We start from the raw sequence: 14,964 nt of genomic DNA on the forward strand, positions 1-14,964 counted from the left end.
TCAGTATATCTATTTCCCAGGGTTGCATTTTGCACTGAAATTTAGAACAGATTTGTATTTTAATAGAATACAGAACATAAACACAGCAAAAACATTTGTGGAGACAATAAAGACATAATAAAGAATAAAAAAAATTCACCTGTTTCCTTTAGTAATGGTTCTTCAAGGGTTCTTTAGTAAAGTAAATGGTTCTATATGGAAACATAATCACTCAAAGAACCTTTTTCATGATTAAATGGTTCTTTGCATTGTGAAAAGGTTCTTCAGATTGAGGGAGAATGTGTTGTGTGTGGTATTTGGTATATAGCACCAAAAAAGGGTTCTTCTATTGTGTTGATCTCAAGCTTGTTACAATAGAAGAAACTTAATAGTACACCCTCTGCTACCTCGGGTTCAGGAAGGACACTGGAGGCAGGGCTCAGTGTTGCAGCAGCTATTTTACTTTATTTTTTCACTCCAACACAAACAAAACAAACCAAACAACCAAAGCTGCGCTGGCCCACTTTTCAGTGGCTTCAGAACTATTTTCAGTCCTGTCTCGAACTAAGCTTTTTCAGCTCTTCGGTCTTTCCTGCCGCCCCTGCTGCTGCTCGTCCCTCCTCTCTCTGTTCCCTCACTCGCTCACGGTTCTCCTCTTCCCGCCGTCCTCGCGGGGCTTCATCCTCGCTCAGAGTTTGGGCCCTGCATTCCTGCCGGCTCTCGCGGCTGTCATCGGGGCCCGGGCGTTCTATGTAGAACCATCTAAAACACATTCTCCAGCAATCTAAAGAACGCTTTCATGATGTAAAGAACCCTTTAATTGTGCAAAGCGTTCTGTAAGTGTTCATGGTTCCAGAACACAACCATTTTCTTTACTAAAGAACCCTTGAAGAGCCATTGTAATAAAAACTGTAAACAGGCTTTTTTTGTTACTGCGCCTTTAAAACTGATATATGTAAATCATCTCTGTTCTGATTGGCTGCCCTGTTCTGTGCCACATCTAAAAAGCATTTCAGGCTGAAACATTCCCTATAACAGGGGTGCACAACTCCGGTCCTGGAGGGCTGATGTCCAGCACAGTTTGGTGATTTACCTGCTCCAACACACCTGATTACACTTATCTGTTAATTGCCAGGTTAAATGGGTGGGCTTGAGTAGGGAAACCTCCAAACTGTGCTGGACACTGGCCCTCCAGGACTGGAGCTGTGCACCCCTGCCCTGTAACTTCAATATGAACGTGCCAGACTGAAATGCTTTAGGCTGAATATGTGGAAATCATGACATCACAAAACCTTGGATTCAAAGCTGGCTAGTAGCCGTTTCCATATATGAAGTGTATGGTCTGGGGAGTAAATGGTACATTTTGAAACTGTGTTTACATACTAAATATACATACAAACTTTCATTTAAAAAGGCAGGAAAATTCAGTTTTCCATGAAACCCCATATGGAAAAGGAATGTAAAGTATTTGTATTTATCAAATAAATTTGAAAATATGTAAATATGGCCCAAAAAATGATTTTTGCTAAATGTATTGTAGTGTTTGAAATATATTTTTGAATGAAACAGTATATTTGAAATATGTTATATATATATAAAAATACATGCCTATGCATTTCTTTCCTGTATAGTACAGGCAGTCATATTAAGAGACATTCAAGAGAATTATGTTTGTCTTTTCATGCGCATGCCAGCTCAATTCATTCAAAAGACTTAATGAAAGAGATCCAAGACCTTTGCTTACATATACTAAATTTCAAATGAGACATACTTGTATGTTTACATTTGAATTCCCGCCTTGTTTTTTTAACACGCCCTATTGTGACTGTTTATGTGATATTATACACTATTAGTGCATTCCATTCTAAAGGCAGCTGCCTAATTAGTGACTGCCTTCAAAGTTACCTCTCTCGTCAGGCAGCATTTTAACTGGAAAGAAACCATGGTAGGCATCACATTCGGCACATTCTACAGAACCATCATACGTCATAACTTTTATGTGCTGTACGTATGATATATGTTTACTCGCAGTCACGCATTAGCCTACATTTACCTGCGACTGTGAAAGGTGTAGGCGGCACGGTGGTGCAGTGGGTAGCGCTGTCGCCTCGCAGCAAGAATGGCCTGGGTTCGATTCCCGGCTGGGCAACCAGGGTCATTTCTGTGTGGAGTTTGCATGTTCTCCCCGTGTCTGCATGGGTTTCTTCCGGTTGTCTGTCTGTCTGTCTGCCCTGCGATGGACAGGCGACCTGTCCAGGGTGTATCCTGCCTTCTGCCCAATGACAGCTGGGATAGGCTCCAGCAACCCAGAAGGATAAGCGGTTTAGATGATGTATGTAAAAGGTTGATTACCGCTTTAAGGAGGCGTATCTGCCATTATATACTGAAGTTAGTGCTTCAGTATCACAGATAATCATGACTGTTGGTTTGTGAGTCATTTCAGTTCACTCACTGTCCTTCACCACTTTAATGCTTAGTAATAAAATTGCTTATAATTTTGTAGAAAAGAAACTCCGAAAAACTCCGAAAAAAGAAACTCAGAAAAAAAATTGCATACAATCAGCTAAGAGGGCTAATATGCATTTTATAAAGTATTTTATGCCCATTTGTCTGATTTATTTAAACCTAGTTTGAAGTTTAGCTCTCAGAATTTTCCTGCACTGATATGACTGTGATAAGTATAGCAATACTAAGCAAATGAGCATTTACTGTGTTTCTAAAATCAAAGCTAGCAAGAGGTCTTTGAAATAAAGATAAGGTAATGTTCTCTTATCCAGATCATTACTCATTACTCACTTATTGTTTAGGCGGAATAAAGATAAGATAATGTTAGCATATCCAGATCATTACTCACGACTCACACTCACAGTTTTGGCGTAATGATCCGATAAAGCAGCATGACGTGATTTCCATTCCCAAACCCAATGAAAGAGCCAGTGTGTTTGCCACTTATTTTAACTTAATGTTATAAGCGCAGCCTGTCAGGTCACAACAGACAAGTTAAGTGCCTAAATTTAACCACAGGAACGATTTCCAGTGATCTACAAACTCAAATATGTGAAATATGTTATATAATACAGCAATCAAAACAGTCAAGACAGAAGACATGAAATAACTCACATTTGTAACCTCGTTGGTTGGCAGAAATGACCACATGTTTTTAAAATTGAAGCAATGGAAATGTTGGCCATTGAACAGCATTATGGGATTGCCTTCAGCGGGATGGACACATGCGAGTACACCTTCAAGTTTGGTCAATAAAAGATACCTTAGAAGACATGCTGTCTTTGGAATGGGACAGAGTCTGCCTTAAAATACTGCCTGATTGGACAGCTGCTTCCCGAGTGGGCCGCACCATATATGTCCAAATGTATCCAGACACCCTCTAATTAGGGAATTCAGCTAATATCAGATGATCCCATTGCTGACATGGACATTTAATTGTGCGCATACAGCTTGTATAACTGTATTGAAAAGAATTGTTAACAGGACCACTCTGGAGCAGCTGCACATGAGCCTAAGGTTACCATGCCTAATGCTGAGTGTCAGCTTGAGGAGTCTAAAGCCCCCCCCCCAGCGTTGGGCTGTGGAGCAGTGGAACTGTGTTCTCTGGAGTGATGGAGCTCCATCCAACACCTTTGGGATGAGTTGGATGAGTTGCAGTGGTGTTTACAGTCAAGAACTAATCATCCAACATCACTAATGCTCTTCTGACAGAATGCAATCAAATCCTCACAGCAATTTAGTATAAAACAGCATCTAGTATAAAGCCTTTACCTTAGCAAAGAGAGCAAACTCCATATTATTACCCTTGACTTCACAGGAAACGATAGATAAGCTGACAGTTTATGCTTTGGACCAGTTTGAACATGAACCCTCATTTTGTGTCCTAAATGGTTACATACTGTTCATTGCTCTCAACTGAGCCATGAAATAGTAAATATGTTATTGTTCAAACCTTATGAGCACTGTACATGATGTTAAGTAGCTGACCAAAACAAAGCTGTGAGCCCTTATTTATGCAAGGTGGCTGTGGCGCAATGGCTCACGTCCAGAAATGAAGCATTGCTGATGCAGACCTTGCTGGGTGTGTCAGATATCTGAGTTTTCTATGAAAGTTTCTGTAGTATTCTATCACGGTTCAGAAGACGCACCCCCATTCCCCTGTTTCTGGTGATAAAAAGAAAGTGTGGAGTGAGGAGGGTCGTTTAAGGATCAGTGTAGAATAGTGAACAGTAAAGCTTATGGCAGAATTGCATAGTCTTAAAAAAAACCTAAGGGAGTTTCTAAGAGAGTGAGATAAGCAGTTTCACAATCAGTGGCAATTCTTGGCACAGTTTTAGTGCTTACGCTGACCTATAAGGGAGTTGTTCTGTTTTCAGGATGCCTGCGGTAGCTGGGTTATGCAAGAGGTTGGATGTTTGGCCACCCAAAGGATGTTGTGAGGGTTAAGACCACTAACATTAGCAGATTTACACACTTGACCTTTACAAGGGTATAGAAACCTGCCTAGGCTGAGCTCTAGCTTTTACTATTTGAACGTATTGCGGTTGGCTCCTGTGCTCCGTCTGTGGGCACAAGGTTTAGGCTTTATATGTGATCAGATTTTCATTTACGTCACAACAATAGATGATGTGAACCCAGTAAAACAAATAACATACAGCCCCATTTCCAAAAAAGTTGGGACGCTGTGCAGAATGTAAATGAAAATAGGATGCAATGATGTGCAAATCATGTAAACCATATTTTTAAAGGAAAATACTACAAAGACAACATATCAAATGTTGAAACTGAGAAATTTTATGTTTTTTTTTGAAAAAGATATGCCCATTTTGAATTTGATGCCAACAACACGTTGCAAAAAAGCACGTTTACCACTGTGTTTCATCACCTCTTCTTTTAACAACACTCTGTAAGCGTTTGGGAACTGAGGAGACACTGCTGTAGTTTTGAAAGTGAAATGTTTTCCTGTTCTTGTTTGATACAGGATTTTAGCTGCTGAACAGTTCAGGGTCTCCTTTGTCATATTTTTTATTTCATAATGTGCCAAATGTTTTCAGTGGTGACAGGTCTGGACTGCAGGTAGGTTAGTTTAGCACCTGGACCCTTTAATACAGAGCAATGCTGTTGTAATACATGCAGAATGTGGTTTGACATTGTCTTGCTGAAATAATCAAGGCCTTCCCTAAAAAAGACGTCGTCTAGATGGCAGAATATGTTGCCAAAACATGTATATATCATTCAGCATTAATGGTGCCTTCACAGATGAGCACGTCACCCATGCCATGTGCACTAATGCCCCCCTATACCATCATGAATACTGGCTTTTGAACTGTACACTGATAACAAGCTGAGTGGTCTTTAGCCTGGAGGACACAGTGTCCATGATTTCCAAAAACAATTTCAAATGTTGATTCGTCGAACCACAGAACACTTTTCCACTTCGCCTCAGTCCATTTTGAATGAGCTCAGGCCCAGAGAAGGTGGCAGCATTTCTGGATCCTGTTTATGTACAGTTTCTTCTTTGCGTTTTAGAGTTTTAACTTGCATTTGTGGATGCAGCAACAAACTGTTTTCACAGACAGTGTTTTTCAGAAGTGTTTCTGAGCCCATGCAGTGATTTCCACTACAGAATCATGTCTGTTTTTAATGCAGTGCTGTCTGAGAGCCCAAAGATCACGGCCAGAAAATACTGGTTTTCGGCCGTGTCTCTTGCATACAGAGATTTCTCCAGATTCTCCGAATCTTTTAATGATATTATGTACTGTAGATGATGAAAAGCAAAAGTTCTTTGATATTTTATGTTGAGAAATGGTACTTTTGAACTGTTGCACTATTTGATCATGCAGTCTTTCACAGAGTGGTGAACCCCTCCTCATCTTTACTTCTGAAAGACTCCGCCTCTCTGAGATGCTTTTATAATATAAAAATTTTTCAGTTTCAACATTTAATATGTTGTCTTTATACTATTTTCAATTAACTATAGTGTTTTGCACATCACTGCATTTTGTTTTTATGTACTTTTTGTACAGCATCCCAACTTTTTTGGACATGGGGTTGTAAAAAATTATACAGTTTCTCATTTATTTATTGAACAAAGTGATCAAACTTTAAATATCTTTGTTGGCAAACATTTGTGAACCTGCTTTAAGTAACTATATGACCCCTTGGCAGCACTGACTTCCTGTTCCTAAGAGAAATAAAAATTGACACAAACGGAGATTCATGTTTTTCTTCGGACAGCGAAAATATGCTTTACTCCTGGAGTCATTCTTTTTAGATGACCACTCTTGGGAAAGGTAACACTGCCCGACAGTGGATCAGCGAAGTCCAGGGTTCACAAGCTTTCAAGCAGCACTATAGATAGAAGTTTTACAATGAGATGATTTATTCAAGTTCCAGATTCCAAATTCAGTTTTAAGTAAAAGGTTGTGTCACTGTGATCTCCAGATTGCCCACTTTGATATTTGGTTTCATGAGGACTTTGCAGTTCACTCTTATAACTTGGAAAATACACTTTTGTAGAGCTTTTGTGAGATTTTTTGAGCTTATTAAACTGCTTATTAATTGCTCAGCACTTTGGGACTTTTTGTCGAATTTGACAGGACAGCAGCCGCCCCTGACAGTTTACAGATCATTCTGACCTGATTCTGACTCACTTTGTGATACAGATATGTATCTGTCATGCCCCTCCTGTTTATGTACAGATGCACATGCCTTTGAACAAACTGCAGATTTCCGCACTCTTGGAGATGCGCAGTGCACTCTTGAGATGATTCTGTGTTTGAAGAGTAGCCGCGTGTGCATGTGTGTGTTATGCCTGTCAGAATTATCACCTTGTCATCTGAACCATTTGAGCTGGTCACAATTTTAATGACTCCAATTATTCTCCTCACTTGTTAGCTTTCATAGTTGTGTTAATCTTAAAATAAACAGAATGTGAACTGTTTTTTTTTTTAAATAGGTTGAGGAAAAAACATGTAAGCAGAAGCATTCTTATAAGCCTTAGAAAAACAACAAATATGCTTCACCTACAAAAAAAACTTGGGGCTGGTGTTGTAACACCTTTAGAGGGCAGCGGTGAGTGATGTTTGTTTATTTAATGTTTGTTAATAACACCTTTAGCGGGCATTAGTGAGTAATGTTTGTTTATTTGATGTTTGTTAATAACACCTTTAGAGGGCATTAGTGAGTAATGTTTGTTTATTTGATGTTTGTTAATAACACCTTTAGAGGGCGGCAGTGAGTAATGTTTGTTTATTTGATGTTTGTTAATAACAACTTTAGAGGGCGGCAGTGAGTAATGTTTGTTTATTTGATATTTGTTAATAACACCTTTAGAGGGCGGCAGTGAGTAACGTTTGTTTATTTGATATTTGTTAATAACACCTTTAGAGGGCGACAGTGAGTAACGTTTGTTTATTTGATAATTGTTAATAACACCTTTAGAGGGCGGCAGTGAGTAACGTTTGTTTATTTGATGTTTGTTAATAACACCTTTAGAGGGCGGCCGTGAGTAACGTTTGTTTATTTGATGTTTGTTAATAACACCTTTAGAGGGCGGCCGTGAGTAATGTTTGTTTATTTGATGTTTGTTAATAACACCTTTAGAGGGCAGCGGTGAGTAATGTTTGTTTATTTGATGTTTGTTAATAACACCTTTAGAGGGCGGCAGTGAGTGATGTTTGTTTATTTAATGTTTGTTAATAATACCTTTAGAGGGCAGCAGTGAGTGATGTTTGTTTATTTAATGTTTGTTAATAACACCTTTAGAGGGCAGCGGTGAGTAATGTTTGTTTATTTGATGTTTGTTAATAACACCTTTAGAGGGCAGCGGTGAGTAATGTTTGTTTATTTGATGTTTGTTAATAACACCTTTAGAGGGCGGCAGTGAGTGATGTTTGTTTATTTAATGTTTGTTAATAACACCTTTAGAGGGCGGCAGATAAAACAAGAATAAGGAACGAGAGCATTAGGGTAGGACTGGCAAAGATCAGATCACCCTTACATTCCTGAATCAAAGGATATCTTAGCTTTATGCTCATTCATGGGCACAGTCAATTTCTGATGCCCCACAGTGTCCCATTATATTGACAATGCATTTCTATGGACAGTATACAAGCTGGGTGTGTTTAGTTGAACACCTGTGTCATTAGGGTGTCTGGATACCATTAGAAAGAAGAAAGATAGAGACGGGTTGTGGGGGAAACAATCTAGGAAACAATACTCCTCTGCAGAATCAACCTGGCAGCCTGACCAGCCTGGTGCTATTACTGTGCCACAGCTTTAGCTTAGCCAGGCACTTGAAACTGGTCAAAGGCCTCCCCTCTTCTGCCCTCTACAAGCCTCCACCTAAACCAGACCACACTCTGTTTGTATGGATAGTTCAAGTTAAAGTCTGATTCAAAAGAGTCTGATTCAAAAGAGTCAAAAGATTCAATTATATTTAGTAGATATTTTTTGGAATAATATCACAATTTAACAGCTTTCTTAGTATTTCATTGTTGGGTTTACATGAATTAATTAATATTTTAGGAAGTTAACCATTATTAGTAATATCCTTAGTTTAAAAAGTGTATTATTTGTTCAGTAACACTATTCAGTACACTATTTACAGTGCATGCTGAAGAAATGCACTGTCTCACTTGACGTGTGTTGTCGTGTGAGACTTGCAGTCAGAAATAGCCAAAAGGAAGTATCGTCAGAACTCGAAAGTCATGAAGCTAACATCCAGGAAGTGATGTAATGTGAATATGTGTCTGCGCAGGTTCCTGTGATCGCCGTAGTAGGATCAGGCGGTGGCTTCAGAGCGATGGTCGCGTTCTCAGGGGTCATGAAGGCTCTGTATGAGTCGGGAGTTCTGGACTGTGCCACTTACGTCGCCGGTCTCTCTGGATCCACCTGGTACGCTGACGTTGCACCTCAGTCCACTGTATTGATGTCTTACACCAGAAAAGATCTTGTTAAAGGAAGAATCTCTTCTGACCGTGAAATTAAGTGCACACAGGATGACACAAGTCTACATGTTGTCCATCAGTCCATCTGTCCAGTTAAGTAGCCCTCTCTCCCTTGTGATTCCATAGGCCTGTGACAACATTCTCCCTCCCTCTCTGCCAGGTATATGTCCACGTTGTACTCTCACTCCGAGTTCCCCAAGCAGGGTCCAGAGCAGATCAACAAGGAGCTGATGAAGAGTGTGAGCAGCAGCCCTCTCCGACTGCTCCTGCCCCAGCACATCACCAACTACGTACAGGCTCTGTGGAGCAAAAAGGCCGGAGGACAACCCGTCACATTCACTGACATCTTTGGCATGCTGATCGGAGAGACTCTCATTCCCGCTGTATGTATGAAGTTGACAGTTACAGTTGAATATCTGTAATCCCAAATCAAGGATTCAGTAAATGTGTTTCTTGAAGTCCTTGGAAAACATTGTAAAATTTGACATTTGTTTGTATTGCACTAATTTTTAGTGTTATATAATCATTCAGCAAAGTTTGAATGAAAAAAAAAAACATAATAATACACAGCTTGCAAGAAAAACTGATGATCAGACCTGTCCCAATATTCCAATGAGCCCACGTGATTGACATCTCTCAGCCTGCTTCACGGCTGAAGCAGAACTAAACACAGCAGCACAAGATGAGGGAGAAATGAGTGAAACAGGCTCTATGTATGCAGGTCGTGTTGTGTTTGCTGTGTCCGTAACACATTAAACGCATTATCTAGCTTTCATATGGCAACATCTTAAAGAAGGGAAGGTTCTTATTCACTTTACTGCTTTGTGTGGATCAATTCTGGCGATAACACACGACCTAAAGTGTTCTATTGCTTTTATACAACAGTTAAATAAATAAAGTAAGAAATTAATAAACTGGGCCGTGAACGCGGCGTTTAATATGTTTTAATGTTCGCAGTTCCTTCACCACATTATAATTCCTTAACAAGCAGCTTGTTGCTACGTCAGAGTAACGAACTCCGCCCACTTGCTGTTCAGTCTGCTGCAAGCCTCGCCTTTTGAAGTACAGACTGAGACATAAAACTGCCGCAATATCAGCTCAGTTTTGTCAACTTTTTCCAGATCAGTATTAATGTTGTTTTGTTCCAGCCAGTCTGTAAAGCATCTTACAGCCCATTTAGTTTGGCAAATGGTGTTGGGTTCATTTCTGGCTGATTCCAGGTTGTTTAGCTGTTCTTCTGTCACAGCTGCCGACTGAAAAGCTCCTCAGTGGTGATGACAGTTTGGGAATTTAGTGTCGTCTCATCTTCAGAGTCTGACCAAATCGGCTGTCGGTCAAATGTGATCTTAAAAGTGTCCATTTTCTGTTTGTGGCAAATTAAGAAGTAAAAACGTTCAAATGGCTTGAGCATCTGCTACAGCTGTCAAAGTCGTTGCTTAGCAACAGCGTCTCAGCGGAGTGATACAGTGTTTGTTAGAACGCTTATTGACCAGTCAGCTTGCGTGGCCGGAACTAACTGTTGTATAAAGCTTGATAGCTCAGTTATGTTTGTTAGGTTAGTTTTCTTATGGTCATTAACTTTGGTGTGGTATATTTCTTAGACATGAATACACAGAGAACATAAAGGGACACAGTTTTTTTTAACCCACATCAGCCTTGTGATTGATTAGCACTGAGATTAGATTAGCAATGCCCAGTTTACATCATGTGAGAAGAATTTTGGCATAATATATTGGCCGTTTAATGGGCGTCGGAAGGTTATTCACAACACATACTTTGTACAAGTGCATGATGTGCCCACAAGAGCAAGATTAACCTACATAACAAGAAAGCACAGACTTAGGTTGCTTGGGGCTTTAACCCCTTAAGCCTTATGGCCCCATATGTAGGCCCACACTTCAACTGCATAGTCTAATACACTGTATGAATTTTACTGCTTTAACCCCTTAAAATCTTAAGCTTATTACATACTTATTGTTCAGTAACTACAGGAACTTCAGTGCGAACTGGTTGAGCTATTCTCAGGTTATAGAAGTGTGTAATAACACTTTGGGCTTAGCAGTGGGTTCTGAGTTTAAGGTGCTCCCATTGCTGTCACAGGCACTGTCAAAGAAATGGGATATTATGGAGTAGCTGCAAATGAGCCTAAGGTCACCATGCCCAATGCCAAGCATCAGCTAGAGGGGTATAAAGCCCCCCCCCTCCCCAGCATTGGGGTGAGGAGAAGTGAATCTGCATTCTCCAGAAGGATAGAGATCTATCCATTTGGATGAGTGGAGTTTCTTATCCAGATCTAACCATCCAGCATCAGTAGCTGACCTCACTAATGCCCTTGTGGCTGAGTGCAATCGAATTCTCACAGCAATGTTCACACATCTAGTGTAAAGCCTTACCAGAAGAGTAGAGGCTTTTACTGCAGTAAAGGGGACAAACTCTCTATTGATGCCCTTGATTTCAAAAGAAACGTTAAATGTCTACAAACATTTGGACACAGTGTACTTTACATTTTAGTTTCCTAGTAGTCAGTAAATGAACCATAGTAGCTGCTCTTAAGATTTATAGCCAATTTTGCAGTTCAGTATGAGTCTCAATGTGTGGTGATGTCTGCCTCTGCTTGTTTCTATACAGAGAATGGACACTAAGTTGAGTGAGCTGCAGGAGAAGATAAATGAGGCACAGTCTCCGATGCCTCTCTTCACCTGTCTGCATGTCAAACCAGATGTATCTGAGCTTATGTTCGCTGGTAAGCACGTATGTGTGTCTGAGGGTGAGGGTTATTGCTTGGTATGCAAACAGCAGGTATTTAACATGCCTTTGTCTTCGCCTTGTGGATTTGAGGAGCGGTTGTAAACAAGCGCACATTCTGGGACTGACCATGAATAAATGGCTGATTTCATGGACACATAGGTGTGAATGCAGGTGTAATTATTAGAAATGGCACAATACGTCTTTTTCTGATACTGATATTGAAATGTCAGTCAAATAATTCTTTTTTTTAAAAAGAGTGTGTGATATTTCTGACTAGAATTGGATCAGATTCATTCTCTTTTTCTCTTTGATATCCGATTTTCTGATGATATTGACCTGATACTGATATCAACATTGATATATTTTCACAAAAACATGACTAATAAATCTATATATTATAGATCATTAAAGAAAATATTTAATATTTTACAACATTTGAAATTTTAGAACATATTTGGTATATCCATTATGGTACAATAGAAAACTTTCATATATAGGTGCACTTTGTAGTTCTACAATTACAGACTGTAGTCCATCTGTTTCTCTGCATACTTTGCAGTGCTGAGAATGATCCACCACCTAAATAGTACTTGCTCTGTGAGGGTCCATGGGGGTCCTGACCACTGAAGAACAGGGTAAAAGGGGGCTAACAAAGTATCAGAGAAACAGATGGACTACAGTCTGTAACTGTAGAACTACAAAGTGCACCTATGTAGTAAGTGGAGCTGATAAAATGGACAATGAGCATAGAAACAAGTCATAATGTTATGCCTGATCGGTGTACATATATATATATATACATATATAAAATCGCTGTTGTCAGAAGAAAAAGGGAAAAACCTACTTTACTTTTAATGTAAGTCAATGGAATCAGATTTTTTTCCCAAGTAATTTTGGGCCGCTTCTTTTGGTCCATTCTTCATGAAATTTACGCACAATGTAAAGGGCAACAAGCATTTTCAAATTATGTCAAAAACTGAAAAATGGAGATATGAGGCATATGTGTGTGTATATATATATATATATATATATATATATATATGTTCTGAATAAATAATGATTTTATTTATGACACTTTGCCCTTCTGAACTGCAAAGACTGAACCAGCAACGTTCCAGCGGCACTTAATCTCAAATAAATCAATGAAGGGATACCTGAAGGGATCACTCAGTGAAATATGTGAACCACCCAGTTGTTCTTTTTTTAGTCCATTGTTATTTTTAAAGCCCTGAAGAAAAGCACAGCTCTGTGTGCAGGTGCCTCTGTTATTCAATATGGGCATCAGACATTCTTCTACAAAAGCACTACGTCAGTGGAGTTCCGCTGCATTAAAAGCACTGGAAAGTGAATGGACACTTAAACTAGTGGCCTAGTTATCAGCTTAGGTACATGGTTTACGTGTACTAATGAAGATGCTTTTGCTGAGCCAAATGTTATGCAGACTGTTGGTTACATTTAAGTTAGCATAATTTATATGCATAAAATTGATATGTACATATATAATTGATGTGTACATATATAAGATATACATCAGTGCTGGAATCAATGTTGTTTTCACATTTATTTTGTTAGTTAAAACAAAAAGGAATATATTTGTATATTTGAATTTTTAACTCACTTGAGACTAAAGACTAAAATCCTTTTGCATTTAATGACCTTTTACTTTTCATTTTAGCTAATTTCGACTCTAACCAGCACGGTAGCCAGTACATGACTAGCAGGCACAGCTTTGAACAGTTGTACACACAGAAAATCATAATATATTGCAATAAAACACAAAAAGTTACTTAATTGTAGAAAATATGTAGTGACGATTCTTAAGGTGACACACTGATTTTCAGACGTTGGGACACATTTACTTCAAAACAATGAGATCTAACTGCTCACCTGGTGGCCATGAGGGACAGAGATGCAATCTCACTTCCTGCTCTAACATAACGTTCTGCCTATGGGCATGAAAACATGGGTTGTATATATTGTATATATTTAGCTTATTACTATCTGAGTTAATGCCTTGCTTGCAGAATGTAAAGTAAAGACAAAGACACAAATACATTTACACTATTGCATTTGTGATATTTTATTCCACCACTGTGCTATTATTGCAGTTTGTTCCCTCACTGGTTCTAAAATTTACCACTAGAAACCTTCACTTTGTAACATCACCACACTACACTACAGTAAAGCTAATTTACAAGCTAATTTCTGCTAGCATTCTATTAGATATGCAGTGTTAAGTTAGTACCAAGCTAACGGTGGTGTACATTGACCTTCTCATGTTGGGCACCACTAGTTTAACCTCATTGCAGTACATTGCAGTGTTTCAGTAAATCCTTTAGTAAATACTTCAACTTAACCCTTTGATGTCCTGCTCAATCACTTGATAGAGCACATTTTGAGTCACTATATATTTTCTGATTTTTCCACAAAATGTCACCTCGACAGTTTGGTAGACGTGAGTATTTAAAAACTGTGGGGTCGAAAACCCCAAACAAATAAAAATACCAAAAAAAAATCTTTGCTTTTTTTCTTGGTGAGGACATTAAACGGTTAAAGCCTCACTCGTAATATTGGAGGAGCCTTTAGTACAGTGTGCCTCACTTTACTAAGAGCGGCCAAATACATCTTACAAGCTCTCATAATGTGTTATTAACACTACTTATAATGCATTATGTTTTCTTGTGAGGACATTAAACAGTTAAAGCCTCACTCGTAATATTGGAGGAGGCTTTAGTACAGTAAGAGCGGACAAACACAGCTTACAAGCTCTCATAATGTGTTATTAACACTACTTATAATGCATTATGTTTTCTTGGTGAGGACATTAAACAGTTAAAGCCTCACTCGTAATATTGGAGGAGGCTTTAGTACAGTAAGAGCGGACAAATACAGCTTACAAGCTCTCATAATGTGTCATTAACACTACTTACAATGCATTATGTTAACAATTCATAATACACAATAATCATGGCTGTAAAGTGTAATGAAGTTTAATAAATATGTATAGCCATGTTTGTGGTGCCTTGTGAATGCATTATAACGTTTTTATGAATGTGTTTATAGGTTCTCATATACATGACATTCCTAGAAACTCTTACCACGAGGCCTAAGGTTTTAGTGGCTGTCAGAAGGGAAAGACTTGTTCATCAAAGCACTGTTTGTTTTCAAAAGCATCTTCACACAATAACCCATGTCTTTCTGACAATAAACTAGTTACTCCATAGAAAACATCAAACAGTAGCATGATCTGCCCTCTCAGGGCCTAAAAGCCCTTTTCTTA

The 14,964-nt window shown here is 38.9% G+C and overlaps 1 protein-coding gene across 2 annotated transcripts in view; it reads left to right on the plus strand.

Annotated features, from left to right (window-relative positions):
* The window catches only part of pla2g4ab (phospholipase A2, group IVAb (cytosolic, calcium-dependent)), a 53,381-nt gene that overhangs the window by 18,469 nt on the left and 19,948 nt on the right, over nt 1–14,964 (plus strand). For both annotated transcript variants that reach the window (XM_036581287.1, XM_036581286.1), the window contains exons 8-10: nt 8,747–8,883; nt 9,097–9,319; nt 11,565–11,679. In XM_036581287.1, the coding sequence (XP_036437180.1) occupies nt 8,747–8,883; nt 9,097–9,319; nt 11,565–11,679 (475 nt within the window). The remainder of the gene's footprint in view (nt 1–8,746; nt 8,884–9,096; nt 9,320–11,564; nt 11,680–14,964) is intronic.

This window comes from Colossoma macropomum, unplaced genomic scaffold (genome assembly GCF_904425465.1).
Source record: "Colossoma macropomum unplaced genomic scaffold, Colossoma_macropomum, whole genome shotgun sequence".
NCBI lineage: Eukaryota > Metazoa > Chordata > Actinopteri > Characiformes > Serrasalmidae > Colossoma > Colossoma macropomum.